We start from the raw sequence: 27,737 nt of genomic DNA on the forward strand, positions 1-27,737 counted from the left end.
TGATCAAAAATTCAACACCCCCAATTAAAACTGTTACCTCCTCACTTGGAAATATGCAGGTATGGTGCTGTCGGATAATTGTCCGACATTCGGACCGCCTCTACGGCCTCCGTCCTATTGCTAGGCCTGAACGCCAATTACCAAGAGCAATGCCTCAGATATCGATAACAGATGAAGACAGGCTGGTAGTTCCATATTACACCAGATTTCGGAATGCGATGCTTGCAGAACAGAAAGATACTCAACCCAGAGTATGTGAGCTAGATTCTGCTTCTATCACTGCTATTGGCGATGTCTCTTCGCATCGGAGTTTTCGGTGGTCATTGTGATTGATTCAATTATAAAAGATGGTACTGGTGTGGTATCTAGGGACTGCATGAAACTATATCTCGTCACCGAAAAAGAAGACCGTGCTCAGTTTGAGCCATACATCATGGCGTGGCTGAAGTTCATCTACATGTCTACTGATAATCCCATGGATCGTCACCCCAATCGTCCCCAGAGTAGTCCACAGCAGGCTTTTTAGCCCACTTATTCTGGGCAACAGTACCTTGATTAACAGGGACTGCACTTACAGTAGTCTGGGTTTGAGACTTTGAGAACAAAGGCTGAACAACAAGTTCGCTGTCTCCGAGTGCCTGGTCAGAACGTCCTTCAGCATTCGGGCGGGCTGACTGGGCAATGTGACGAGCACTTTGAATGGCGGGTTGCTCCCGGTTCGGTTGAACAGCAACATGCCTCTCAACTGTGACAAGCTGCGGCTTCAGTACCGGCTGCGCTTGCGCTTCAGACACATCCATGGTCGAAACAGAAGCAGCGTCTGAAAGATTATCCATCTGGTCCATCGATGACCCTGAGGGCAGAGCCAAGCCTCCGGGTGGCACACTGGCTGAACGTTGTTGGACCTGTCCCCCCTCACCATAGTGCTGCTGGGCTTGAGAAGTAGGCTGAGGCATTGGCCCTGGAAAGAGAGACGCATTACTTTGAACCAAAAGATTCTGGCGAATTGGTGCTTGCTGGATACTGCTAGTATTTTGAGCGACAGCATGGCTAACCAAGGAGGCCGAATTCCTTGGTGGGGAGAATGGCGTATATTGGACGCTGGAGACATTATTTGGTTGTTTAGACATCACTGGCATCGACTGCTGACCTGCCTCCTGGTCTGTTGGTACGCAAGCAGACATGGGATTCCTTGTCATCAGGCCTTGTGGTCAACGCGCGGGTTGCAGCGCCTGTTGGATTGGAGTGCCCTGTTGTGGCGGCGGCGCCTTTTGAAGGACAGTGGACTTGTTAGAGCCTCCTTTCTTGAACTTGGATAGCCAGCCTCCCTTTTCCTTTCCGTTTGCCGAATGTTGCATGACAGGCGGTGTTGATCCGGGGCGCATTCGATTTGACTGAGGTAGACCTGCAATGTTGACTGGAGACTGGAGAGATGGATGGTTGTTCGCCACTGAGTAATGGGCTGGATTGGAAGCGGAAGAGAAGAGAGGGCTCGGTCCAGAAGGATACATGTACCCTCGAGCGTCAGAAGGGTCTCCAGCTTCCGGGGTAGCAGAAGCAGTGACCATCACATTGTTAATCTCATTATGCTCGTGAATTGGGTGAAGTAGATGACCGGGAGATCTTATAGGCGTGGAAGGGCTCATTGGGCCAAGTGCGTTTTGTGACGGAAGGGTCACCGTAGGACGAGATGGGCGATTCCCGGACTGGCGATTTTCCTCGGCTGTATACGGTGGCCGTGGTACGATCGGAGCTTTAGTTCCTGAAGGTGTGCTACCAGCGTGTCCTGCTTGCATGCCCGTAGGATGCGCCGAAAATGGCCTCGAAATGCCATGGGCAGCCTCAGGTGCACTAGTGCCGCTTATCTCCCAATGAATCGAGTCGAAGTGAGGTTGTACTTGACCTTGGCTCTGATCGGACAATTCGTACCTTTCTGACTGTAATTGCTGGGATACCGGCAGTGCCCCTTGGTCCGCCATGCCACCAGATGGTAGGGAATGTCGGCGATTCGATGAAGGAGCCCAGGTTTCACCAAAAGTCTGCGACTCCATGACCTGATCGGGATGAGGCATGGCCACTGGCGATACTGGAAACTTCCCTGGTCGAGCTGGGGGAACTTGGCTCTCCGCGGGCTTGGGGGCTTGTCGGGCAGTCTCCATTGTCGTCAATGCAGGAGTGGGGCCAGAAGTTGAGGCTGTCCTCAATCCTGCGGTACCAAATCCAGCACCAGACTGCGATGAGTATGAGTTCGAATTCCCCCCATGGAAGAAGCCCGACGAATGACGTCTCCCCTCGCTCTCTAGTGGTGACGGAGTTTGGAGGGGAACGGACGACTGGCTGCCCGTGGGAGGCCCAAGGGAGGAGACCTCACTCGAAGCATACGACGTCTGGCGAGGTCGCCCCCCGTCTGGTGTAGAATCATGTCGTTGCGTGCCATCGAGAGGGTAGTCTATCGATGCTCGGTGTTGACTATTAGACAGTGGTTGTTGGCGAAAATCACTCTGTGCCCGCGGACGTTGTAGAAAGGCCGGCGCTGGTGAGGTGTTTGCCGCAGACAACGGATCATTCTGGCTTAGCATTCGGTACTGATCTTGCGATGACTGGATAGGCGTCGTTTCGGGCCGTTGAACGTCAGGACCTTGCAGTTGGAGTCCCTTTTGACTTGCGAGACCCGGCTGAAACGCGGCGTATTGTACCTTCTTCCCTTTCTCTTTCTTACGTGAGATATCGGCAGATGCTGACTGCGGTGGTGACGGCTCCTGAGCTCGGTTCTGTGGTTGTCCTCTTGCTGGTTTCAGCACCGATGGAAAGTGTTGCAAGGGCCCCTGTGTGACGGGACCTGAATTTTGGCTGGCTGAGTTGAGAGCCCTCTGGTCACTGGCAGGAGGGCTTGGGGCTTGAGACGAATCGATAGGAACTTTTGGCGGTAGCTGAGGAGGCTTGAGAACAGAGGGCATACTTGTCTGATCAAACTTGGTTCGTGGTCCCATCATTAATGACCCATCCCGAGTAAGGGAATTGCGATGTTCTCGGCGCTTGTAGTCAGTCGTGCGCGACTGCTCTGAAGATGCGCTGCTGGCTACCCCAGGTACATAAGGTTGGTATTGGGTCTGCTTCCCCGCCGACTTGGAAGGCTTCCTCTTAATGGTGAAAGGACCACTTCCGCCAGCACCTGGAGAGGGGCTTTGCGTTGGTTGCGGCGCCGGCTGAGGTACCACCTCTGGCAGAGAGTGATCAGGAGTCTTTATTCCTGTGGCCGAATCGTGCCGAGACTCCTGGGAAACTTGAGATTTCCGAGAGGGTGACGAATTCTGAGGCCTTGACCCAGTTCCAAAGGTAGCGCCATAGAGGGCTGCGTCGCTCATGTTCGTCTGGTGTAGCAAATCGTGAGTAGACTGTGTCGGCGGCTGTGGCCTTGCTTCTGCCGGACTCGCCCGCTCTGGCAGTTCGGCAATGCCCAAATCTGCAAAATTCGTCTCAATAGGTGCTAAAATTGCGGTATCGGCCATTTCGACCGGATCAGGATGGGTTTCGATGTGAGCTGGCGCTGTGTGCTCGGTTGCCATTTCGGCCATGGTCCCTACTGGGTCCCATGGCGGTCTCTGGAAACTTGCTGAATATCCCGGCCGGGGCTTTTCAACTGAATCGAGGAGTGGAACACCAGGAGACGGCGGAAGAGCCTGGTTGGGGTCCGGACTGGTATCAGTATTGATGTTGAGAGGCTGCTCGACGGGCGACCTCTCTGCCGGTGCCTCTGATACAGCTTCAGCGCCTCGCACAGGCACACTGTTGATGATGGAGGGAGTATTGGTCTCGCTTTGCAGGGGTGACACGCCCGACTTTATACTGGCAACATCGAGCCTCGCATGATTATTGTTACTGCTGCCTCGGCTGCCTTTGCCAACGCCCGGGTTGCCCAATGCCTCCTCGCGCTCGTCCTCATCAGCTTCCAGGCTGATGTCGTCGTAGGCACCGGGGCCGAGATACATGAAGTTCTCGGGCTGGAAGCAGAAGCCGTCGCTATCATCATCGTCGTTGCCCATGGGCCCTCCGAAGCCACTTCGACTCATACCAAAATCGGACATGGGTCCACCAGTAGCGCGCATCTGGGGTACGGGATTGGCATCGGCCGTGGTTCGTCTTTTGAGCTGTTGCTGGCTCTCGAGTTTCTCTTCGGGGGCGAGCTCGGGGGCTGGTGAAAAGCAGTCAACAAAGTCTGGAAACTCGTCGCCCTCTTTCGGGAAGTGGAATTGTTCATGGCCGTTGGGCCTGTAGCGGTAGAGCCAGCGGGATCCATCATAGTCCCATTCCCAGCCGGTGGGCAGGGCCGCCATGATGCCGAGGCAGTAAGCGTTCTCGATTCGGGGAGATGTGAAGTCGTAGAGCCTCGAGAATCTGGGGGGGGGTTTCCCTATGCAGGATTGCTTGTATGGTCGCAATCTGATTGGTAGGCACACCGACAACCCTGTTGGGAGGTGTCGGTCAGGTGAAGTCCGATGCTCGGAGTCTTTGATACTGACTTTACTGCGGGAAGACCGTTGTCGTTGGCGGGAGAGAATAACGTTTGGAAGAGCAAGTCGTCAAACTGAAGGTTCATTGCCGCGTCAAGCTTGCTCGCGATGGCGACACGACATCGTCACGTCAAGAGAAAGGGGAGGATGGAAGCGAACGTGGCGCCAGGCGTTGTTTTTCTGCGACATGGCTTCGATGGCATAGCACCTGGGCAAGGTAATAAACGGAGGTAAAGAGGTACGAATAGGCCCAACAATGATGGGCTAGACTGAATCTAGCTGCAGTGCGGCTGAGCTGCATGGGCGTGTGGACGTTGGCGTTGTCTCTCTGGTCGAGGATGCGTGTGATGAAAGAGGAATGGAGCGGGGAGCTACTCCGTACATGTCCAGGCAACGAACTATTTGCTCCCTGGTGGGCACAAGGTCCAAGTCACTCCACCCTCAATGCGGCTTGGCTTTATTTTTAGGGGTCTTTGGGGGTCCATTAGGCCTTGCCCGGGGGGTCTTTCGGTGCTTGGGTAACATCCCCCGGACCGCTTCAGCGGAGTCCATGTGGTGATGGTGGCTGATCTCCGGCAATCTACTCCGTTTCATTGGACAAAGACGTTTGCTGACTGTGCATCTTCCTCGACCTCTGCACCTCGCAGTACTCGATTATTAACTTTCAACTTACACACATCTGCCTAATACGATGACATCGTACCCAGGTATGAAAGGTGCTTGATATGGTCTTGATCAGATTCTTTCAGCAAAACTCATTGCCTTGACTATTCGACCTTACTCGACTGGATAAGGACAACATCAAAGAGAGATCATCCGGTCGCCAAGGACCATCCCTGTTCATAGCTCCATCCATGACGGTCATCCCATGCTCTGCCCGTGATCAAACGAGGCACTACCCAGCACTCCACGTGCTACGGAAGCTTTGACTGTTTCCGGAGCTCAAACAAAAGGTTCATCCCGAATGTCACATTCTTCCTGATCAGATCATTCAGATGGAAGGCCGAATTACCATGGTAGTGTTCAGATGAGGAGGTGGAAGGTAATGTTCGACCCCGAGAACGCCGTTCATAGAAGAGATCATTGCTGGCATTTCTGGTTTGCCCTTTCTAGATGGAGAGCATTGATTACACCGAAGGTTCGAAACTTCCCCATTTCCATGTGAAGTATCGCCAAGTTGAGACTTTCTCTATTGCGGCAGGAGGTACCCGAGGACTGTCGTTATGGCCTTCGTCTCTCTTTCCTTCCTATTATTTGCCTCTGAAAAGTTGTTTCGTTAGGGAAGTTGCCCCTCAGACGCAATGTGGTCACTTACACGTTTAGTCTCAGAAACTCGTGCCCTTCTCTTTCCGTGGCAGGAACCCCCAAGACTCAAACATTGAGAAACGGCAAGAATCAGTTTCAACGCATCGAGTCTCCTTCCCGTCGTCCAGCTATCTTCTTGAACTGTCTCTGCCTCTGCCACTAGCTGCATCTATTCCATCGTCCACCTCCATCTTCTCTCCTTCAACCCTCCTTGAACACCCTCGACAGCACCGCAAATCTTGGACCGCTTTCTCATCACCTCGCAACCTCAATCCTCGTTCTTTTTTGGTTCAGTCCTTTTGCCCGTCTTTACCTTGGTTCTCCTCACTACAAGATGACTTTCTCTCGCACTCTCAAGGCCTTTACGGCCATGTCTTCCCTGAACCCTCTCAACCTGCATCGCCTTGCCTACACCAACACTGATCAGAATCTGGTTCTGGCTGACTGCGGCATTGGTTCCAACCCGGAGAACCTGACCTGGTCTACGTCCCGCCAGATGAACTGGTACAGGGGTGCCATCTGGTCGACTCCGGCCGAGACCGATCCCGCTCCTCCTGATATGGTTGTCGAGATGCCTTACAACAACGGCAAATACCCCTGGAACTACGAGGGTGCCTCTGCAACTTTTTCAAACGGCGATACCTGGTCTGCCTGGATCGAAGACGGCACTCCTGAGCTCCTGCGTGCCGGCAAGGCCATGAGCACCAAGGATGGCGGTACCACTCTCTGGTGCTACGCCTACCGCGGACGCCCTATCAGTATGAGTGCTTCCGGCAACTCTACCTGTGTCTCAGCTTTCATCTGCAATCACCTTGAGAACGGTCCGACTCCTTGGGCCAGACTCCCCGGCGTCTGGGTGCCCACAGACAACGGAACTACCTCCACAGGTGGTACCAACAGCTCCTCTGTGGATGCAAGAACCCTCAGCGTCAAAGTCGAAGTCAGCCCCCGCCGAGCCATCTGGTACGGCACGATTGCCCATTTCCTGAGCAGCATCCTCTTCACCACGGATGGCTACTGTAGCCCTTACCCCTTTTTGAACCGCCTCAACTCAACCGTCACGGCCCATTGTCAAGGCACTAACGCCACTCCCCTCAACTTCCTGCCCGTCTTCTTCAACGCCCTCAAAAACCTTGGTACCGTCCCAGGCTCTGATGGCTACTCCGTGTACAACCACGGGCCAGCCCCCTTTGCCAATGACACCTCGGACGACACCCTAACCCTCCCTTCAACCTTCAATCTCACAGCATACGATATGGCCACTGGAGAGCTCAAGGGCTTCATTGGGTACGAGATAAATTGGCCGGAGCCCGAAGTGGGAATCCACTGCAGCGAGTGCAACGCAACCAAATTCAACGACGACTACAACACGGCTATTGCCTCGGCATTCGATGTACTGTACCCAATGTACTCTGAAGTTGTCATCGAGAGCAACTGTACCTTTGCTACACTTTGTTAGTAACGAGCATGTTCATTACGTGTTTTCTGGAGCTTATGGCTATGATGTCATGTTCTGCTTTTGTATTGATATGGATGGGTTCAAGTTTATGGCAGGTACAGCTTGAGCGTGAGCTCAAAATATGCTTTTCGAAGACAGGGCTTGATGGAAACCATAAGAGATATCGGGAGGAGCAGTTGATAAAACGGCCTTCGGATGACTGTCCGTCGCATTTTTTCTAACCGCGACTTTGCAGTAGAGTTTTGAAGGTCTCATGTATCTTGTAGATCTCAATTAAAGCATCATATCAAATGACCCATCCTCGACTGTCAACAGCAGCAGTCACTAGCTTTGCTTCATATTCATACCTTGGCTGTCTTCCTGCTACATTATCTCTCAGCTGCCGAAGCATCATGAGGGCGTGCCCTTGTATAAGTCCTGAACCTCGACTCCTGTGAAATCGAAATCTCCACATTCCCAACGCGGTGACTCCGTTGATGTCACTCCTGTTCAAACATACTCGAAACACATCTTATCCCCGCGGATGTCCATCGTGTCCTTGATGGTAATATTCTCCGCCAACCCAGGCATCCACAAAACATGCTCCAGCGTCGTGACATTGCCACCCCCATCGCCAAAGTACGGGAGGAACATGTTCTCCGGCAGGATCTTTGGCTGCGCGTCGAGAAAGATTTGGTTAGCCGCGACGTTGGGACCGCCCATTGCGGAGAGCCTCCCTGGGGAGGAAGTCTGCCATTCCCACCAGAGGCGGTCGAAGTTTGTGTGGTGGAGGTAGAAGATTGGGTCCGCTGGGGAGCGGGCGTGGTCGCGCATCTGTGATAGTTAGTCTTGTTTTTGAGTAGTCTCTTGTTGAGAGCAACTCTTTCTAGCTCGGTACTGAGGGAGTAGGGCAGTTGGAGACCAAGGTAGAAGCTGAAGGAAGGAAAAGAACTCACGATGCCACCGACGCCTAGATGACCTCCACTGTGCGGTGTGTTCCCCAAACAACCCAACATCTCGGCGTAATCATCGCCCTTGTCAAGCGCCATGCAGGGCTCCACGACATTGAGCTGGGAAACCGTATCGAATGCCGTCTGGTTTAGCGCGCGCGTGAGACAGACGCCGCCTCCGTCTGTCGCATCGCGTTCGAGCTCTGTGTTAAAGCGGACGCGGTAGTCCGCAAAAGCGCCGTCGAGAATGCAGTTCGAGGCGTCGGTTCTGTCTGTGCCGAAGGCTTTGACGTAGGATACGGTGTCCCAGACGGAAGCGTTTTGGATTGGGTAGAGGGATTGATCTGTTTGTTCGTCCCAGTAGCTGGATTAAGTGTAAGTTGTTTAGGTTTGAGATTTGAGGTTCTTGAGGGAAGGGGAGAGGAGAGGAAGGTAGGCAGGCGTACGGGTATGGGCCGGTGTAGCCGCATTCGTTGCGGAGGAGGTCTTCGTGGATTTTGGTGTACCATCTATGCCAGGGGAATAAGGCGCCCTGTTTGAGAGTCGATCGATTAGTTCCATAGAGTATTTTGCGTTTAACCATTGTTGTTTGACGCGGAGTCGAATTGAAAGGTATAACGATCGTCTTGGAGCGTTCGAGTGTATCACCTACCACTGTATGAATATACCGAACTTGCGCAATATGCGCAACAATCAACTCCTCCCAGCGGCTCGTTGCGCCCCAACTTCCGACTCTGGCTGGCGCTTGGGAGGGGTCCATTAGACAGAGTGTCGAGGTCACGTAGCTTGCCTTTTCGTCTTTCGATAGGGCGGTCCATGGTTTGCGGATTGAGGGGTTGGTGCAGGTTGCGAATGTGGTTGATGCTGCCGCGAGGAGGGCGGCTAGACAGAGGAGTATTCTCGCCATGATTTTGTTTCCACTCGGAAGAAACGTATTGGTTTTGGATGTGAGTGACTGAAGAGATCGAGGTCTCTTTTGGTATGATCAGAGCCAGTGAGGAGAATATGCCGGCGCGAAACAAACGAGTGGAATGCCCCTTGCGCAAGTAGCACAATGGAACGACGGGCAAGAAAAGATCAGAGAACGACTAGGAACTTCGAGAGGGCGCAGCAGCCATTGACGCCATTATCAATCTCCGCTGTACCTGCTCTTAAGTAGGAACACTATGTGTGCAGTAAGTAGGGACACTATGTGTACAGAAAAAGATCCGCTTAGACAAGACCTCCTTCTTCATTACCCCGAGAACCCGAACGTCCACATCTGTACAGAGCTCCATGTCTTGGCTATTTAGGTATCAAGTCGAATCATCTGATTCGTTATAGAATTGCCCATTTAGACGGGTTTGCCATGGGTCTTCCCCCGAGAAACTGCCCGAAGTCCCAAGAAATAGAGCGTGGAAAGCTTGGCGGCCATGTTGTGAGAAGTTGAGGCAAGCCAATCCCTGGGGGACTATTTAATCGAAGTTGCCGTTTCAGACTTCTCCGGGCCTCTCATCCCGGACTTCATACCTTCGCGGCCCCGCTCCGGCGGAACATCGCTGGAGAATTGAGTTTCTGACCCAGGGATTCATATTGATTAAAGAGGGAATGAATCTGGTCATTGGACAACTCAGCCAAGACACAGCTTCAGATAGGAAATCGAGATCCTTGAAGGTCTGTATTCTCTCACTGCTAATCTACAAATACTTGCCTTCCGGGTTCCCGTAAGATATCCATCCGCCATGTCGACGTTCCCGCTTAGCCGAAAAAACAAAGCCTCGGGGCAAGGAGAACCAAAACCTTATCCGCAAGCTCGGGTTCGTACAGTTGAAAATGGCAAGTAAAGCCGGTTCTTAAAATTAAGGTACGTTGATATATCCTTGGCACTATCGGAGCTGCATCTTTTGCCGGGAAAGCCGTTGAGTCTATTCCGGATAACCCGGCATCGCAGTCCGGGGGAGGATGAGGGTCCCGATGAGTCGGGGCACATTACCCTTGATACTAAGAATATCAAGAGAACATGGCCGGATTGTCACGGGGAAGACGTCATCTCTCTGAATTGCCTAGTCCGACTGTCCCCGTATGAACCTATCTAGCAGAAGTATTTTCCGTTGGGTTGCGCCGTTGAGAGTTGTCATCTCCAACCTCCACTTACCGTTCCACATCGGAACGGACCTCCATGGTAGGTCCTTAGGTGAAAGAGTGATATTGAAGAGAACTGAACCTGTTCATTCCTTCCTTTTTTGAAGGGACTTCGAAATACTGCAAGATTCTGAACCTGGGGCCTGCATCAAATGGATGAGCAGCTTGATGTCTGCTTCAAAACACACGACCCATCAACACATCCTATCCCTTCATAGAAGACGCATCAGGCAACCCTCTCTTTCGATACGCACTATACCACGCCAAAAGCTCAGAAATCGTATCAAAAACACCAGAATCCATACAGTCCTGCGAACAGTACGTCCACGCCCAGGGTTTCGGCACACCGGCCGAGTCCTCCTCCGGCAGTAGACGACATAGAGCGAAGGACTAATCACACACCCCGCATCCCATCAAGCAGCACACTCTCATCCGCAACCTACATACTCACTTAACCAGTCAGGCGTCTTGCCCATCTCAGCAGCGCCCTGCTCAGCTAGGGCCGGAGAATCAGGATACAGTCGAACTAAGAAGCCGGCCTGGTACCTCGACTTACACTCCGTCCGCCCCAGTCCACTGAGACTATCCACATACCTCGCTAAGACAAGAAACTCCTCAGAGAACCTCAAAGTCTCTCTGACATCCTCTCGACACCTCTTCCCCAGACATTTCTTCATGAGCTCAAACCAAGCCTCATTGAGAGCTACATCTTCCTCAGAAGGCTTCCTGCCAGCAATGTTCGTGCCCTGTAGGTCGTATACGACACAAAACTCGTCCCAGCGCGTAAGGATCTCGCGCAGCGTGGAGACGAACGAGGAAAGACTCATGTTGAAAAGGGGGTGCAGGGTCTCAAGATGGAGATCGTTGATGTCTTCGTCGTCTTCAAGGTCGCCATCTTCTAGCTCCGCGTCGGCGACTAGAGATACTGAGAGGACAAAGTCAGGACGTTTGTGGCTAGCAACGTGACTACTTACTTTCATGGAATAGACATACCAAGAACTTCGACGACCCGGTGGTTGCGCTCCGAGATGTGAGAGCGGTAGGCCTTGAGGGCAGCCTCGATCTCTTCAGGAGGAGATTACATGGTCGCTGGTGTTGCATTTGAGGAAGATAAAGAGAGACAAAGAGAGGGAAAAGAGTGTAGTGTTGGGAAGCAAAGAAGGTGAGGCGTCTGGCGCGCCTCTCAAACTTTGCCGCTGGACCTCGCAAAAGCTGCATAGTTTCAAAAAGCCCTGTAGTCAGTCTGTCCAGGACTGGCTCTTGACAAGAGGACCGACCTATGATGGCATCAGCAATTATAAGATGAGCAACCGAATACTCATCGAGAAACGCGAAAATGGGAAGAGCAACGATACGGATTAGAAATCGAGATTTCTATTTGGGTATTTTACCCCGATTTCTGTCTGTCCAAAGGAAAGCGTCTTTTCGCTCCTGATGCCAATTTCTTTGAAATGAACTCCGTCGACACCTTGCGACAGATACTCGGGCATTCTACCCAAGTCCTTCAATACGCATCGGTGATTATGCACATCTCTCTCTATCTACTCTATCTCTGTGTAGCTTCTTTTGCTTCGCTGATTACAAGTATCGCATTATGAAAAGAGTGTTAAGGCCCCAAGCTTCAGTGCATGGGAAAAGACTTTTGTTCTGTCGAATAAGGAATTCTCATCGTCGATGCGTTGGTCTAAACGATGTCGCTGGGTTTTGTTCGGCTTGAACTCCGGGGCCGACCAAAGAAGCGTCGGCGCTGAGACCCAGAATCGTGGCTGGCTCTCGAGGCTGCGGCACCTGAAGTCGCACTTTCCGGCCGTTCGAGGTCGGATCGTTCGCGGATACTGTGGAGACGAGCGACGTGTGGTTGATGGACCTCTCTGCGAGCCTCAAACACGTCCTGGAAGTCGCTCCAGTTGTTATCGATGAAAGGCGTCACACCAGTGCGGGAATCGGCGCGAGCACGAGTGGCCACAGCAGTACCCGCTGCCGTAGACTGAGTAGTGGAGTGAATGGAGTGAGCGTCGCCGCCAGGCGTCGCAGGTTCGATGCCACTGGGACCACCATTCTTTGAAGAGTCGTACGCAGGAGGGGCGCCGCCTGCCCAGTAGAAGGGGGTGTTGCGGGAACCACCGGGTTGCACCTGCCAAGGGCCCTGGAGACCGACAGCGCGAACCTCGGCCATGAGCTGGGCGGCGAACTTGTTGTGTCTTTGGAGACGGAGCAGCTCGTTCTGGAAGTTGGACTTGTGGAAGAAGATCAAGTTCATGGTGAAAGATTGAACCTCGTTGAGAGTACGGACTTCGGTAATGATGCGAGGTTGGTAGTCGCGCTTGTGTTCGAGGCAGAAGTTGAGCATGCGGGACTTGAGCTCTTCAATGAGCTCCGGATCAGTGCCGAAACCAAGCTTAAGCTCGATGGGGTCGGCTAGGCCAGCGGATCGACGCTGGTTAAGGATGAACAGAGTGTTAAGAACGCTGTTGGGTGCCTGTACGATGTGACCTTCCATCTTCTTGAACTCGGTGTACAGGAGGGAAATTTCCGTAACGTAGTAATCGTCACCAGTTCCCGTGGTACCAGTGTTGCCGTAGACAGTGACTCGGTCACCGACATCGAACGGGTGTTTGACGAATACGAAGATGATGGATTGTAGGAACTCTTGAGCGCTAGCCTGGAGCAGCCATGCTAGACCCAGGAAACTGGATCCGGCAGATGCGAGACCGGCGGCAGCAGAGCCTGAGAGAATGGAGATGAAGACGATGATGGCGATAATGACAATGACGACGAGGAAGACCTTGTCGAGCTTCTTGATGACGGAATCGAGATCCTTCAACGAGGCAGCGATGGCCTTGCGCTCGAGATGAATTTCGTTGCAAGTGAGTTCCATCTCTTCCATGGAAATGTCACCGTTGAGATCCTTGTCGAAAATGCTAAAGGCATGTTCAGCCTCTTCGGTGGTCTTGAAGGCGGACTGCATGTCTTCAAGGTAGATGGTTTCCTGGCCATCCTTGGCAAGACTGCGGAAGATGAGGCGGGCGAGAGAATGGGCAGAACCTGTGTTGCGCAACATCTCGTAGGTGATCTTGCGGGCGTGGTTGAAGGCGACCTTTCGTCCTATGAAGTCGTTTCCAACGCGAGCCGCAACGCCACCGGCCTTGTTGAAGGCGGTGCGAACGTTCTTTCCCACGACACCCATTGGAGTACGGGCGCCTGATCTGTTGCCGTTCTCAGTTGTGAGCCAGATGGAGTCCTCGCGGTTGATTCGCATCTTGGAGTGCTCGTATAAGTGCACCAGGTGGTCGATGTCGCTCTTGTTCGTCTCGATTCGCTGGACGTATGTGCGCTGATGGAAAGACGTGGCAATCCACTGGATGCAGATCTTCTCGGCCCAGTTCAAACCAGCCAGGACCAAGAAGGCGATAATGACTTTCTGGACGATATCAACCCATTTGAGGTCGGGCTTCGTGTCTGTGTCCGGGTTGAATCCGTCGGGGAGAACACGATGGTCATCGAGGATCGGTGAGTAGGAACACAGAATGGCAAGCATCCACATGAAGAGGGCAGTATGCAGCTCGAGGCCCTGGCCAATGTCCTTCCACTTCTTGTGGTTCGAAGAGCCCATGACAATGGCAATACCGCCAAAGGTGAGAGGCATGAAGCTCGTAACCATGCGCGTAGCCCACAATGAGCACCAGACAACCTCGAGCCAGATTCCGAACCAAGTGAGGTAGACACCATAAGCACCGCCGACGGTGGCGCTTTCGGCGTCAACGGCGAAGTGACCGATAAGAACTGGAATGAGAAGGAGCGCGGCACCGGGGATCAAGTAAACCAAGTACCGGAAAACGCGCGGAAACTTCCTCAGCCACTTCCACAGTTTAAATGCAAAGGCACCAGCCTTCTTCTCGGGCGGCCCCTTGCCAACATCGGCATTATTTGGGCCGTTGGTAGCGAAGACATCCTCGGGTTCCATCTCGCGGGTCCTACCCTGACGAGAACGCTGCTGGGAAATGTCATGTTCTTGGTTTGAGACAAGGCGCTCGGCGCGCAAAAGCTCCAAGTCGTCGTTGAGGCGCGAGGCCTGTTCTCGTGAATCTTGCGGAGACATTGGTCCGGCATGTGTCTCTTGGGGGATATGAAGGTGGTTGTCGGTGTTTAATCTCGTTAACTTTTCCGGATGTGTAGGTTGAGAATTGGGATCAGTTGCGGTCTGGAGACTATCGTCCGTATGCTGAGAATGCTTCTCGTTTTCGTCCGAATTGGCGCGATCGCGATTATTTGTTGGCGTCGTCATGGTGGGCGGGATGATGGGGCCGCGAGGGGCCGTCGGTTGAGATGGGCAGGATTATGGGGTGTAAGTGAGCGAGTGAAATGGGATGTACCCAAGGTGAAAGTTGCGGCCGCTTTGTTTTTAAGAGGGAGCAAGATATCCTCCCTTCTACTGTATGCAGGTAAAGGCGAATAGGCCCGATTAATGCCGTCAGAGGCAAAAAAAAAAAAAAATGCCAGTAAGGTGATGTAGAATCGCGATTGGCGTTCGCGGTCGGGTCGTTTCGCTGTTTTTCTCGGTGAGGAAGAGTTGCCGCCGGTAGATGGTGACAAAGGCGCAAATACTCCGCGGTGTGTGTTCCGGGGGGAGGGAAGTAGCTATGACCACCGGTAAGAACCGCGATGGAGATGGGCAGGAGTGAGGAGGACAGTCGAGGGACCCTTCAGCTAAGAAGAATCAAGTCGTTACTTGGTACCTTCCCGTTTCCCCGTGGGTGAATTGTACCTTGAAAACAGGTAAAGCTGGGGAAGGAGAGGAAAATAGCTGGGGAAGGAGCTTTTGTTGGAAGGTCGAGGGGGGAGGTGGGCTGGATGAAATATTTCTTGGGAGGTGCACCTTCCCGTCTTTTGTCGATGGGAAAGCTTCGACGGAAGTCACCCAGTACAGTACAGTACCTCCGTACCCCTTCAGATGGAGACCTTTGGAATAAGTGAACAGGGAAAGAGCAAGGGGCCGAGACCAAATAGGCAATCAGCAGAAATGGCAGGCATAAGCACATGGAATTGCTTGTACTATTGTTAATCAGCAAGCAGTCGTGCAAGTCTGGACTCATGTTCTCATCCAATGTTCATGGATGGGAGCTCTGGCAGGCAATGGGAGCAAAGATATGGGTACTGCTTCACTCCCCGACTCCCCGACTCCCAAAGTCTCTCGGTGATTTTAGAGGAACAGGGACTCGTGTAGTAAAACTGGATCTCTGTTTCCCCTCTGGCATTGGAGGGCGCGAGGGGTCCCTGGGGTGGTGTTTGAGCTCAATGAAGTATAGAGGGACGGGTGGAAACCAAGAATTTGACGACAGCGACGGCGACAAGGTCCCAAGAGTTCCAAGGATTGTCTCCAGAATTCTATATGCATGTCCGAGCCTTGTTCACAAATGTCGACCAGTGGTGGCGCTTGTGAATCGCTGCTGCTTCGACCCGCGGCGCCACGTCGGTGCCCAGTGAAAAAGAATGGGGGCGACGCGCGATGATCTTGCTTGGGGGGGGCTTGCTCGTCATTAACATTTAAAAGTTGGGTCTCCATTTTTTAGCTGGGCGTGGGCCTTAGACCTGGATATTGATGTTGGGGCCATCAATCTGGTCATGACACTGCTCTCGCTCTTCAGTCTCTATGGCTGTCCGTCTTGCGTTTGCTTCTCAAGGCGTATCGTGCAAGTACCTAATATCTGAATGACGGGTTGGCAGTGAGTAAGGTAAGGTAAGGTTCCTTCAGGGACGAGGATACGTACCTTGAAATGAAATCCGAAGAAGGAGCAGTTCCTGTTCTTTTCCCAGTGACATTTCCTGGGAGCTTGGACAAAGTTGCAAAAGTGGGGTGTGGCATTGGCGGTAGCAGCGAATGCGACAGCGATATGCCGGCTGGCACTGGGCTCAAAACCGGGTCCGTGCTATCTGACAGGAGAGCCGCGCAGGGGATGGAAGGCGTGAACCTGAAAACCTTGGAATCCCGAATGCCACTGTCACTGGGATGCTGCTGTTTCCCAGAGATCGAAACCATTCATGCCTCCCCATCTCGCTTTGTTCATACTATAGTAGTGAAGACTGATTTTGGTGGTTCTTAAAGTGCTCATAAATGATCCTTCTTTCTAAAGTCCAAATTCCAGGAACTGAAGGTCCCCGAACTTTGAAGTTCAGTGTTACCTCCCTTCCCAACAACACCCACTCGGGTCTTGCCGCATGCTAGGAATTGCAGACAGAAGGCACAAAGGGGGAAGGGGGGGACCCTGAATATCTGCTCCGTCAAGTTGATTACTCGGAAGCACCGCAGTGGGCGATAAGGCCATGTCTAGTTTTCTCGCTGCAACATTGCAATTAATCCAGAAATTCAGAGCTCCATTGGCTTTCCACTTTGCTTCTGACCGAAACTTTGTGCCTTGCAGCACGGCAACTGCATTGTGTTCACTGTTGTGCACTGCAAGCTGCGGATAGCAGCGTCACCCATCGATCGATTTACCGCACCACAAGGTCTTGGCCTTCACCCGTTCACATCACGCCCCTTGCGCCGAATACTCGTCGTCGGTCCGCGGCAGCTCTAAACTGAATGGCGGCTAGCGCCTTCATCGTTGTCATTTACAGACTGTCCTCTTCGTCACTGTCCCCATCGGTGTTCATCACCGCTGATGCGCATGGGAAACAGACGATGCGAATCAGATTCCCTCTTCAGACGCGAGTCACCGGAACCCCATTCCAACACTGGGTCTTGTTCTGAGCTTCACATTGTCTCCAACACTCCGTTCGAATGGCAGATGGCTGGTGATGGAGAGAATCTACGGATACACTAAAGACTGAGAATCCATACCAGAGCGTAGCCCGCTGGGAGACCCCCACTGCGTCGAACCCACGATCGCCCGTCATCGCGATCCTTTTGGTGCCTTTCCACCACGGTATTGCCTGTCCATCCGCACGCCTCATCCCTGGCTCGGGTGTTGACCGCCGTCTGAGACACCGACACGCAGTCGCATAGTGAGGCTCTCCGCTGCGTCGCAACGAACCGACGCCACCAACCGACTGAACCGTCTCTCCCGATCCCGCGAACAGACAGTCGCAGATCACACACGCTGCCGCCCGAATCGCCATGCCATGCCGGCATACCTACCTACACGCCAGGGGAGGAGCATGAAGACGGGTGGGCGGGCTCAAACACCATTACATACGCATATGGCCGCCATTTTTCGCGCACGACGTCCCTTGCTGCGCTTGACTGTCGTGCGAATACCCTCCACCGAGTGCTTTAAGTAAGGTCTTTAGCAGCACCTATCTAGTCTGCAAGCCGCCCTCAACAGAAATAGCATCCGATGGCTGTAGTGCGTGCCTGTCGCCAATCTACGGTGGAAAGGGCCGAAGAGACCAGACACCAGTGTGTCACCAGTGCCAGCACCAGCCAGTGACGACAGATGCTCTCATCAGCGGCAACCTTACCTAGTACACGTCTGCCGCTCGAGGTTTGCAAGATACTTGGCACCAACTACCTACCTTAGGACGACGGTGAATAACAGAAGCCCGAAGCGCGGGAGAACAACTGCCAGCGACAGAAAAGAGACTAACGCCGGGCCAAGGTGGTCTCGATACGAGGGACTACCGCAAATCCATCCCACGAGCGGAAACCATGGCAGAGCCGGCGTGTCTTGGCAGCAGCATGAACAGCCTCTCGAGTCTCTGATGTTTGCCCTGATCTGATTCTGTCGTGCTCGTCTGGCAATCCTGCCGTGCCTGCGTGTATCTACAGCGGCTAATCAGCGGATGGCTCACTCGAGCTTTCGATGCAAAAAGTGGCCATCACCCGCCGTGTTGCATCAACACGCATACAATCTACCAACCAGTCCACCTCGGATTCCGGGCTGCATAATTCGCCTACCAATGAAAGGGGTTAATGTGCCTCAGGTCATTCAGCTGGGGGGACCGCAAAGAATGACTCCTCAGGCTCCTCTCACTTGCAGTCTCAAGCCTCTCACTGTCGGCTCCTTCCTCGCATCGTATCGTCTCCAACACAAAAACACGCGCCTTCTCGTTCAAATTGCGATTTGAATGGACCGACGGTCGGGTACAGGTGCGACATGCACTTTCCTCCCGCTGCGTCTAATGTGGTGGACCCCCACTCTCGACATGGCCAAGTGGCCCCACCCGCCACGGCTGACGTCACACGGCGTCTTTCCTGGTCCTTCCATGTTCCGCATTCGACGACGGCAAAACGGGTCCTTTTGCCCTTTTTTCCCCCTGCCAAGACTTCAGGACCCGGCCGCTGAGCCCCTAACCCTCAAGCTCGGCCCACCGTTTCCCGAATCTTTCGAAGCTCACTGTTTCCAACGCCCGGTGCCGTCACTGTCCGACGTCGCTGGTTTTGGCCCACGAACGACAGTTTGCCGAATCTTCAGACACGGAGCCCAACCTCGTTCACTTCCCATCATCCATGGCGTCGTCGCCGCAACCCCCCTCGTCCGCAATGTCCTGGGCTCCAGAACGTCCAGAAGAGCTTTCAGAATTTCTGCTCTCTCCCCGGATCGTTGAGTCGGTCTGGACTCTGGACTCCAAGTCTGAACTCCGCAGGGCCATCTTGTCAAGCTTCCCACTCCGTACGGAGTACAGCCAGCAAGTCAGTCGGTCGGTTCCATTGATGGTACCATGGAGTTATGCACCACTCGCAGATGGGTCAAGAGAGAGATGACTGCAGTTACAACAGAATATCAGACACGACAAATGCAGGGCGCCCACAGAGGGTCTCACCAACCATTCATGCTCCAGTACCAAGGTGCAAGTACACCCAGTGCTGCTCGCCGCGGTTCACAAGCTGTCGTCCAACCTTGAGCCGTTTCAGCACTGAACAGACTCACTTACCTGTACAAACAAGAGTCTGACAGTCTCACCACCATCATTTGACGCTTTGAGACATGCCTTATCTCACCTCACCACCATTACGGCGATAACGACTTCTAGCGTCCTTGGAATTCCGACCCTCCTGAAAATCTCTCCTTCTCCCACGTCTCTAGCTGCCTTAGTGCCAAAAGGGTTCCGATGCAGTGCGACGCACAGCAAACCAGCCCGAAATGATCACCACGTCACTCTCCGGCTTGCCCTCTTGAGACTTCCCGCCTGTCCCTTTTCTATTATGCGCCCTGAAGCCGTTTGCCACCGCCGCCATCACCCATTCCATTGGTAGCGGGTGATACATCGCTCGCCGCTGAAAGAATGCTGAATGCAGGTACCAAGCACACTCTTCACCCATTGTGGTTGTAGCCACAGAAAAAGTTTTCTCTAATTTGATGGTGCTGGGCTCCCGAAATAGCTACACGACTCTTCATCGTCTTTTGGCACTTGGCAGTGACAGTCACAAAGAAAAGCACATTCATCCGTTGGCAAGCCGCAGTTCATCGCAACTCTGCAGTGGCTGTGCCAGTAAATCAATGGGCTCCAAGGACAATTCAAAAATTCTAGGCCGGTCGAAAACTCGATTGGCATTAAACAATCGAAGTTTTCTAGTACGGATACCCTACTCCGTATTTGCTCTACCATCGTAGGGTCCGTACACGTCCAGAAAACTTGCTAGCATGTCGTCTTGCTCTCCCGCATACTAGCAACAACGGACGGCATTGCTCGTACGGATTGTCAGCTTCGACATTCAAGCTTTTGGTCCCCGAGCTCGTATGTGCGCATCTCCCTAACAGCTATCACACGCCCGAAAATTCCCTTCCCATCAAAGAGGTGATCGGCATCAGCCCGGGAGGACAACTCAGAGCAAGCAGATCCCTTGACCCACGATTCTCCGACTGGGAAAAAGAGTGACAAGCATCGCCAACCGCCACAATTCGTGTCCGCTTTTTCTCGTAGCGATCTCAGCCAGCCCTTGACCTCAGACCCTTGATTGTGAAGCCGCTTAAAACAGGCGCAATAAGATTGAGAAGAACCAGACCGCTCCTTGGCCCTGCAAATTGCTCAACGTTCTAGACGAATCAACACGCCATCTGCAGCCCGTGCTATCACTCGCGGCCGTTCATATCAACCCAGAATCCATCCAATATCCCTTGCCGACGAAGTGCCCTGACCTTGCGCTTCAGGGCTCCCTTCCGGGGACCAGCAGCCGCCCGCCTAGCGCATAGAGAAGCAACGCCCGCCCGCCCACCGGTCTGCCGGAGCGGAGGACAGTCGCCGCGACGCGACAGCGACGTTTCTTCACATGCAAGGCTCCTGCGCGACACAATCTGAGCCCCCCTAATTTTCGACGACGTGCGACCACCATGCCTGTGCCCTGTGCGGCGATTACGGGAATGAAAGGAGAGGGTCCAATGAAGAGAGTTTGCTTTATCTCTCGAGAAGACCGCTAATGCGAATCATATTGGCGCTGTCTCGGGTCCATACCGTCCATGCTTTTGCTTTCCTTCTGCCGTGCAATTTGGGTAGAGGAGACGGCACTTTGCCATACTTTTTCGTATATCAAACTTTGCCCCTGAGTTGTTGCATATTTCATAGTAGTCGAGGCATCACAAGACCTGCAACGCGACCACACACTTGCAAGCTCGAACTATGTTCTGACTCACCCCAAATGCACTACGAAGTACAAGGCGAACGCAGCGTAAAGATGTTGATACATCACATTACAGATATCCGTAGGGGTTTCATGTAGGCCATAGTTCCAGTTCAGCGATAGTTATATGTCGACTACGACATGCCTGCAATTGCTGGCAACGGTAATTTATAATTAAATTATATTATACAAGAAGGTAAAACTTACAGTTAGCTTGTGAATGTGGGATGTTCCTTAGAGCGAAGACATCAACTTGAAAACACAAACCAGCACCACGCTGTGTATACTCAAAATTGTAACGACACCGCTTCAAAGTACGTCGACAGCCTCAACCCATTGAATCGACACAGGTCCTCTAAGTCCATTCTCCTTGGCCGGGTTGGCGTCGAAGTAACTCGCACCTGCCACGGAAGCAGCGACTCCAAACGTCATGACGTTGTCCTGCTCCGCTCTCACGCGGTTATACAGCGTCGAAGCAACTTCTACCTTTACTACATTGGCGGCGCCCGCGGGGTTGAGGTAATTCGTGATGTCCACCACGACGTCAGGCGAACTGTACACGTCGAAGATCACTCTCTCGCCGTTGACCCATAGCATCGTTGCGTCGGTGATGGCGCCTAAATGAAGACGGGCTCCTAACCGCTGTTCCGTGGTAGATTGTGGAAGCGTCCGGAATGTGGTCTCGTACTCTGCCGTACCGCTTGTGTTACCCAGATTGACGGGATCTAGTTCCTTCCACGACGCTAGCGGGCTGTCGAGGAACCGGTACGGGGTGATTGCGGTTTCCATCGAGAAAGAGTCGGTTCCGCTGCGCCAGTCGTTGACTGTGATGTTCCATGCGTCGAGGACCGTTGCTCCTGGGAGCTGAGAGGCGGTGAAGGTGAGGGTTTGGCCCGTGGCGAGGGTTAGTGTTGTGGTGCCGGGGGTGAGGTATGCTGTGATGCGGGTGTTGTTGGTCGTGGTGTTTGTGTTGGGGTCTTGGGTCTTGGTGTAGAGGAGTGCTGAGAGGGCGCCGGAGGTGAATGTTACGTGGGTGCTTGGCGGACGAGGCAGGATGGATTTGTTGTGATCATCATCTGCGGATGAAGTTTGGTTGGAGAAAGCGAGGATGGTGGTCTGGTTCGCGGCGAGTGTCATGGGCACGATGATGTTGTTCTCCTCGACTGTGTACTGTAGAAGCGGTGATGCCGAGCCCGTCCAGGCGTCGAGAACGTAGGGAGTTCTGTCTGCCATACCGAGAAAGCTGACATTATTCGTCGTGGAGTTTCCGCCGTCATTGTACAAGAACACTACCTCGGCGTCCTCAGTGCTTCGCGAGAACGAATACCACTTCTCAGCATCACTCTCTCCCGAAAACTCAACTCGAGGCCGGATATCAAGGGCAGCGAGCGTGGCAGGTAACTCCTCCGCGGACGCAAGCATCCTCACGCCCTCCATCTCAAGGACCGTTGCCATAATCTCCGGGACAGTATCAACTCCATGGGCACCAACACTCTGGAAATCCGCGCTTCCGACAACGATAATTGCTAGCCCTGCTTCCGCGAACGCCTTCGTTTGCGCCGCCATCTCCGGCGTCAACTTTGTCTGGTTGGCGAAGACGAGAGCTTTATACGCCGCTCCATCCGGCGCGAGGACACCATCTTTGCTGACGACGGCGTTCGGCGAGGAGAAGCTGGCGGGGCCGAGGTAATCGTACGTGAAGCCCAGCTTCTCGAGGTTGTCGCTCTCATAGATGAGTTTGGCGAAGGGCGCTGCGTACTGGTAGAATGCGAGATCTACCCTCGCGGTACCAATCTGACTTATAAACTGATTTCGCGCGACGTACGCCATCGCATCAGCCATGAACCCATCACCGGAGCCCTTCTCGCTGCGTTGACTCCTCCACGACGGCATCCGCGGTCCCCACATATCGGTAAACGTGTACGAAAAGACGGTATACCCGGGCCACGTCGTCTGGGCGTATGCGCCAGAATAAGCGTATCCGTGAAAGACATTCATGCTCACCCCGCCCGCGAGACCGCGGCGGACGGTACGGAGGAGGTCCGGGATGGTTTGGGTGTAGCTTGCGCCGCTGACGGCGCCGGCTTCGGAGGAGACGACGGGGTTGCGGGTCATATGGGCTGGGCCGGAGAGGTGGCGGTAGAGGGAGGGGGAGTCGTTGAAGCCTAGGGATTCGCCTTCAGGGGCGGAGACGAGGGGGATAGAGTCGAGCTGTTGGTTGGGTGTAAGTTAGCTGAGATGGTTCTCGAGGGGGGTGAAAGATGTGTGTGCGTGGCGGGATGGAAGGCGTGAACGAACCATGTTCAAGGGGAGGTTGTAGGCTGGCTGGTTGGAGTATTGTAGTCCCCGTTCGTGAGCCCATTCCGAGGTTGCGCGGATGTATTCCTCGTATCCATGTTGGAGAGTGAGGCGGTAGTCATCGTTGCAGCGCGAGACTAGGGTGCTGTTATTGTGCGAGAGGAAGGATTCGCCGTAGGGGAGGTTCTGCGCTGCCCAGTAGTTCTCGCGTTGAATGAGGAAGGGGAGGCATGTTGCGATGTCGTAGCCTCGTTGTTCGCGGAACGCGTCGGCGAAATTGTGTGTCCAATATAAAGCTGTGTCCATTTCCATGCTGTCTTCCCAGGCTTGAAGGTTGGGATGTTAGCATTGGCTTCTAGAAATGATGAAAAGGTTGGTCTCTTCGTTTGGATGTTGTACATACCATATTTCCCCACACGAGCGAGGATTTCTCTATCCTGCTCTTCAGGCACGATATAGTCGTCAAAGAAGCCCGTCAGCTTCTTTGCCCCCGCGGCACTGAAGTGGTCGGTGACCCAGGATCCGTTCTGCACCCATGTTGTAGCATCGGCCGCAGCGTCGATGGAGCGTTGGTTGGTGTAACGAGTGTACCAAGCCATTATCCGCCAGGTGTTCTGTGAGTCTTCCGGAGACGTCCATGAGACGGATCTCGTGGATGGGTCTACTGAGGCTGTAATGTCGATGACGCGGCCGAGTTTGACGGCGGTGGATGAAGCGTTGGATGCCAGCGTTTCTTCCACAGCTAGGACGAAAGAGAGGTTCTGCTGGCCGAATTCTTCGCATGGGTGCATGAAGAGGTGGAGGGAGGGGCTCGCGGGCTGGGTTGAGAGGGGGAGGGTTCCGTTGAAGGGGTGTCCTGGGGCGACTGTGACATTCACGTATGCCTAATGGAGTGGTGTCAGCCATATTGATTCCCATATGCCATGAAGTCTCACGAGGAATTGAGAGTAAACTTGGCCAAAAACGGATGGGAGAAATAGCAAAAAGCGACACTCACCAACTCCAACGCAAGCCCAACACTCTCCGGCTCCGAGGGTACACCCTGTCCCTGATTCGCACCAATGGCAAAGTCAAAAAGGAGGTCATTCTGCTCGGCCGCTTCCATCGCCGCGCGGAACACAGCGCGAGAGGCGTCTGTACCATAACCATAGTCGGACCAGTTCGCTGAGGGAGAGTGGAATTGGTAGTAAGGGAGGAATTCGAGACCGCCTGCGCCGACGGAGGCTATCTCGGCCACGTCACGGGTGACTGCTTCAATATCGACCTCGGCATCGGGGAGCCTTGGGTAGGACGGCGAGTTAGTGCTGAGGACTTCAGGGAGTTGAGTAGAGTAAGTAAACTCACCAGTATCTGAACTTTGGGCGGTAGGTGTTTGGAGGGGAGGCGAAGTTTTCGAGGCTGTAGGCTTGAGATACCGTTGCCACTGCCGCGGCGAGCGCGGTGAAGGTTTCTAAGCCGCGCATGATGTCTTCTTGGAGGAAGAAAAGGTCTGTGGAAGCGTCGATTATTGTCTACTACCAACGTCGAGGGGGCTTCAGCTTCGTTTTTAGATGCATGTCATCAACCGAAAGCGCGGATCTTGGATCGTGTATTTGCCCTCGTCGGAAGTACTTCCCCAACGGACCATACTGGTCATCATAGAGGATCCGTGGCTATGAGATGTTCTTCACGAGGTGGATCTACCGTTGTAGATCAAATCTCTGGAGCGAATTACCCTACAGTCGTTCACAAGACCCTGTACCTCGGCTTCCCCGAGATCGAGTGTTTGAATTCATGGCGGCTGATACGAGTACAGCATCGGGTGTTTGTCGAGATGGTCCGTACAGTATGAGAGAAATGAGCTTGGTGAGTGAGAGTCTTGAGGGTTGACCTGGCTGACGCTCTACGGGTGACGACATTACGGGGCAGTGAAATTGCTCCATCATGCAACCAATCTGCCGGTACTACAGGCAGAGTCGCAGGGCACCATCGTCAGCTTTATGGTGTAGTTGAACTATGGATGCTTCTTCCGTACTACATACCGGCAGTCACCACCAGCTAAAGAGGCTAAAGCTCGTCGTAAAAGACCGAGATCATCCCTGCAAGGACCGGCGATGGCACGGCGGTGCGGAGTATACGAATGCGAAAACGCGGGTTCAAGGTCCCGCGGACGGCGGTATCCGAACCCGCGCTTCTGGATCTCTTCGACCTTTGGTTAGTCACTTGGAAGTTTTCAGCTGACTAGTTTATCTAAGCGTCGTTGTTTCCTTATTGCGGTTTTCTATCACGGCTCACCTCTCTTCAACTTAGACTCGGGTGTTTCATGCGCAATCGGGATGCAGATGCCAAGTACGCCCTACGGCAACGACAGGTGGGTTGGAGCTTAAAGCATCATGTCATATCGACTTGTGACCGTTGGGATATGTCATGGCCTTCCTTGGGTGGGATACCGAGATGGCCACTCGTAGTGGTGTAAGGTGTGTACGATTACGGTTCTTCCTCTGTTCAACATGTCGCTCCAATCGCAGAGTCCCACGCCCAAGCAATTGGATGCATCTAAGATTTCTCTGGTCAGATCCTCAAATGAGCGTCCGATCCCCCAACATGGCTCCAAAGAGTTATGGGCGCAAAACATGTGCTCCGACCACATCGTCACCTGCCAATGGACAGTCGAGGGCGGCTGAGAGGCACCCTTGATCCGGCCCTTTGGCAACCTGTCCATCTCGCCGGCTGCATCTTGTCTCAACTATGCCACACAATGCTTCGAGGGCATGAAAGTCTATCGTGGCTTTAATGGCAAGCTGAGGCTCTTCAGGCCAGACTGTAACGCCAAGAGGTTGGTTTCCAGTGCCCAGCGCGCAGCTTTGCCGTCGTTCGATGAGGGTGCGCTGGTTGAGTTGATCAAGTAACTCGTGCGCGTGGACGCCCCAAGGAAGATCGCTTTCCATTAGCAGTGCCTCAAAGAAGAAAATTCGCGTTATGCGTCTTACTAAGATGTGTAACACAGGATGGCTTCCCAAAGAAGCCGCCGGTCGATTCCTATACATTCGGCCTTCCCTAGTCGGAACCGACGAGCAAATCGGTGTCCAACTAACTCCCCGCAGAGGCAACACTCTACATCATCATGTTCCCCTGGCCAGACTTCTCCACCGAGACTCCTCCGGGCATCATTCGTTCGAGGCTCGGTCCGCGACTTTGTGTTTCCGCCGGGGACACCATCCGAGCCTGGCCGGGAGGATTTGGGTATGCCAAAGTCGGAGCCAACTACGGCACGACCTTTCGAGCCCATGGACAAGCTCTCAGCTTGGGCTTTGACCAAATTCTATGGATTTTTGGACCCGATTGTCTGATCACGGAAGCCGGGGCCAGCAACTTCTTTGCCGTTATTAGGAACGCGGCGACGAACCGGACAGAGCTCCTCAAAGCGCCGCTTACGGAGAACTTGATATTGGATGGAGTCACTAAGCGGTCTGTTTTGGAGTTGTTTCGGTCAAGGTTGTCTGATGAGTTAGGGATTGTAGAGAGGAACTTTACGATGCATGAGCTGATAGAGGACGGCCGGCTCCTCGAGACGTTCGTGTCTGGGACTGTTGTGAGTGCTTTTCCCACAAATACAAAGGGCTCTGTGGATTCAGATTCTGATATTTCTTACGTCTAGTTCTTCATTACGGCGGTCTTTTTGATTCATTTCCTAGGCCGTGATCTCCTGATGCCTGATGTTGACGAGCAAAACACGAAATGTTATGCCTCTGCTATCAAGGGATGGCTTAGGGGGATACAATACGGCGAGGAGGATCATGAATGGCGAGTAGTCATTGATGAGGGTTTGGAGAATGCATCTCAGTAGCTATCTCATAGCGCATAAGATTGTAATGAGGGGTACAATATAAGATTCCGCTATCAAAGTCCCTGCTTATTGACCTTTTGATGTTATCTTTGTCTCATCACGCACTCTTCTCTACTTGCATTAGGCCCGCAAAGATTTCTCGCCACCTTTAGCAGCGATAAGAAGGACCATCTAGGGTTGAGTACGCCCGATTTTACGTATAAGTACCGGCGTCTGCTGCCCTTGTAACATGCAAACATGCAACCACCCCGAAACCTCTGTGAGCATTCATACGTCTATCATATGATAGGCCTGTACCCATTCTTGATACTCATGAATAGGAACAATTTCCCTCTCGGTATAGTTCTCTTCCCGCGATGGTGAATAATCCAGAGTCCGCGGCGTCGAAACTAATGCCCAATCACCATAGGCCTTCTGGGCGCATACTATGCTGTGCGCCATGAACTTGGGCACTATCGATCGGTTTGCGTCGCAGCACGCTACCGGGTATCTTTATTTGGTGATTCATCCTCAGTGGAGTTCCTTCGGACTCGAATCGAGAATAGCCTCCAGGCCACTATTCTCTCTCATTCAGGTCTCTCTTACGGTCTGGTCAATCACGAAGGCAGCTCACTGCCAGTCCTCGAACAACTCCAATCCATTCAAAAGGATCATGTCGCAACTTTTCTTGAGACGAACACACACGAAACTGGGCATTACCCAGAAATGCAATTTCATCAAGCACTCGATAGTG

General features: G+C 53.2%; 8 protein-coding genes across 8 annotated transcripts; 2 read left to right on the top strand and 6 right to left on the bottom strand.

The window, feature by feature from the left end:
- Positions 1–461: 461 nt before the first annotated feature.
- BDP55DRAFT_638925 (uncharacterized protein) lies at positions 462–4,334 on the bottom strand (the record flags this gene model as incomplete). Its single annotated transcript, XM_060573174.1, has 2 exons — positions 462–1,162; positions 1,217–4,334. 2 exons carry the CDS (start codon positions 4,332–4,334, stop codon positions 462–464), a joined length of 3,819 nt encoding a protein of 1,272 aa, XP_060421989.1.
- Positions 4,335–6,150: 1,816 nt separating this feature from the next.
- On the top strand, positions 6,151–7,275 carry BDP55DRAFT_567745 (uncharacterized protein; the record flags this gene model as incomplete). The annotated part of the gene is made up of 1 exon (XM_060570616.1): positions 6,151–7,275. The coding sequence occupies one exon, from the start codon at positions 6,151–6,153 to the stop codon at positions 7,273–7,275; it is 1,125 nt and encodes a 374-aa protein (XP_060421990.1).
- A 489-nt stretch (positions 7,276–7,764) lies between these two features.
- Positions 7,765–9,111, bottom strand: BDP55DRAFT_567696 (uncharacterized protein; the record flags this gene model as incomplete). Its single annotated transcript, XM_060570613.1, has 4 exons — positions 7,765–8,088; positions 8,211–8,568; positions 8,651–8,736; positions 8,857–9,111. The coding sequence occupies 4 exons, from the start codon at positions 9,109–9,111 to the stop codon at positions 7,765–7,767; spliced, it is 1,023 nt and encodes a 340-aa protein (XP_060421991.1).
- A 1,216-nt stretch (positions 9,112–10,327) lies between these two features.
- On the bottom strand, positions 10,328–11,403 carry BDP55DRAFT_762070 (uncharacterized protein; the record flags this gene model as incomplete). The annotated part of the gene is made up of 2 exons (XM_060580885.1): positions 10,328–11,241; positions 11,319–11,403. Coding segments are annotated over 2 exons (573 nt in total), but the record flags the coding sequence as incomplete, so codon positions are not given.
- Positions 11,404–12,009: 606 nt separating this feature from the next.
- Positions 12,010–14,610, bottom strand: BDP55DRAFT_567691 (mechanosensitive ion channel; the record flags this gene model as incomplete). The annotated part of the gene is made up of 1 exon (XM_060570612.1): positions 12,010–14,610. The coding sequence occupies one exon, from the start codon at positions 14,608–14,610 to the stop codon at positions 12,010–12,012; it is 2,601 nt and encodes an 866-aa protein (XP_060421993.1).
- Positions 14,611–16,894: 2,284 nt separating this feature from the next.
- BDP55DRAFT_686332 (uncharacterized protein) lies at positions 16,895–17,539 on the bottom strand. Its single transcript, XM_060576510.1, has one exon. The coding sequence runs from the start codon at positions 17,439–17,441 to the stop codon at positions 17,025–17,027; it is 417 nt and encodes a 138-aa protein (XP_060421994.1). The 5' UTR covers positions 17,442–17,539; the 3' UTR covers positions 16,895–17,024.
- Positions 17,540–21,069: 3,530 nt separating this feature from the next.
- On the bottom strand, positions 21,070–24,917 carry BDP55DRAFT_774136 (uncharacterized protein). The gene is made up of 5 exons (XM_060581201.1): positions 24,523–24,917; positions 24,176–24,458; positions 23,582–24,062; positions 23,179–23,504; positions 21,070–23,091 (listed from the first exon to the last, which is right to left on the bottom strand). Exons 1-5 carry the CDS (start codon positions 24,639–24,641, stop codon positions 21,190–21,192), a joined length of 3,111 nt encoding a protein of 1,036 aa, XP_060421995.1. The 5' UTR covers positions 24,642–24,917; the 3' UTR covers positions 21,070–21,189.
- A 750-nt stretch (positions 24,918–25,667) lies between these two features.
- On the top strand, positions 25,668–27,004 carry BDP55DRAFT_762082 (aminotransferase; the record flags this gene model as incomplete). Its single annotated transcript, XM_060580886.1, has 5 exons — positions 25,668–25,808; positions 25,845–26,048; positions 26,152–26,239; positions 26,262–26,749; positions 26,816–27,004. 5 exons carry the CDS (start codon positions 25,668–25,670, stop codon positions 27,002–27,004), a joined length of 1,110 nt encoding a protein of 369 aa, XP_060421996.1.
- Positions 27,005–27,737: the final 733 nt, after the last annotated feature.

The sequence above is a fragment of the Colletotrichum godetiae genome (assembly GCF_030913485.1).
Source record: "Colletotrichum godetiae strain CBS 193.32 chromosome Unknown BDP55scaffold_99, whole genome shotgun sequence".
NCBI classification, from domain to species: Eukaryota; Fungi; Ascomycota; class Sordariomycetes; order Glomerellales; family Glomerellaceae; genus Colletotrichum; species Colletotrichum godetiae.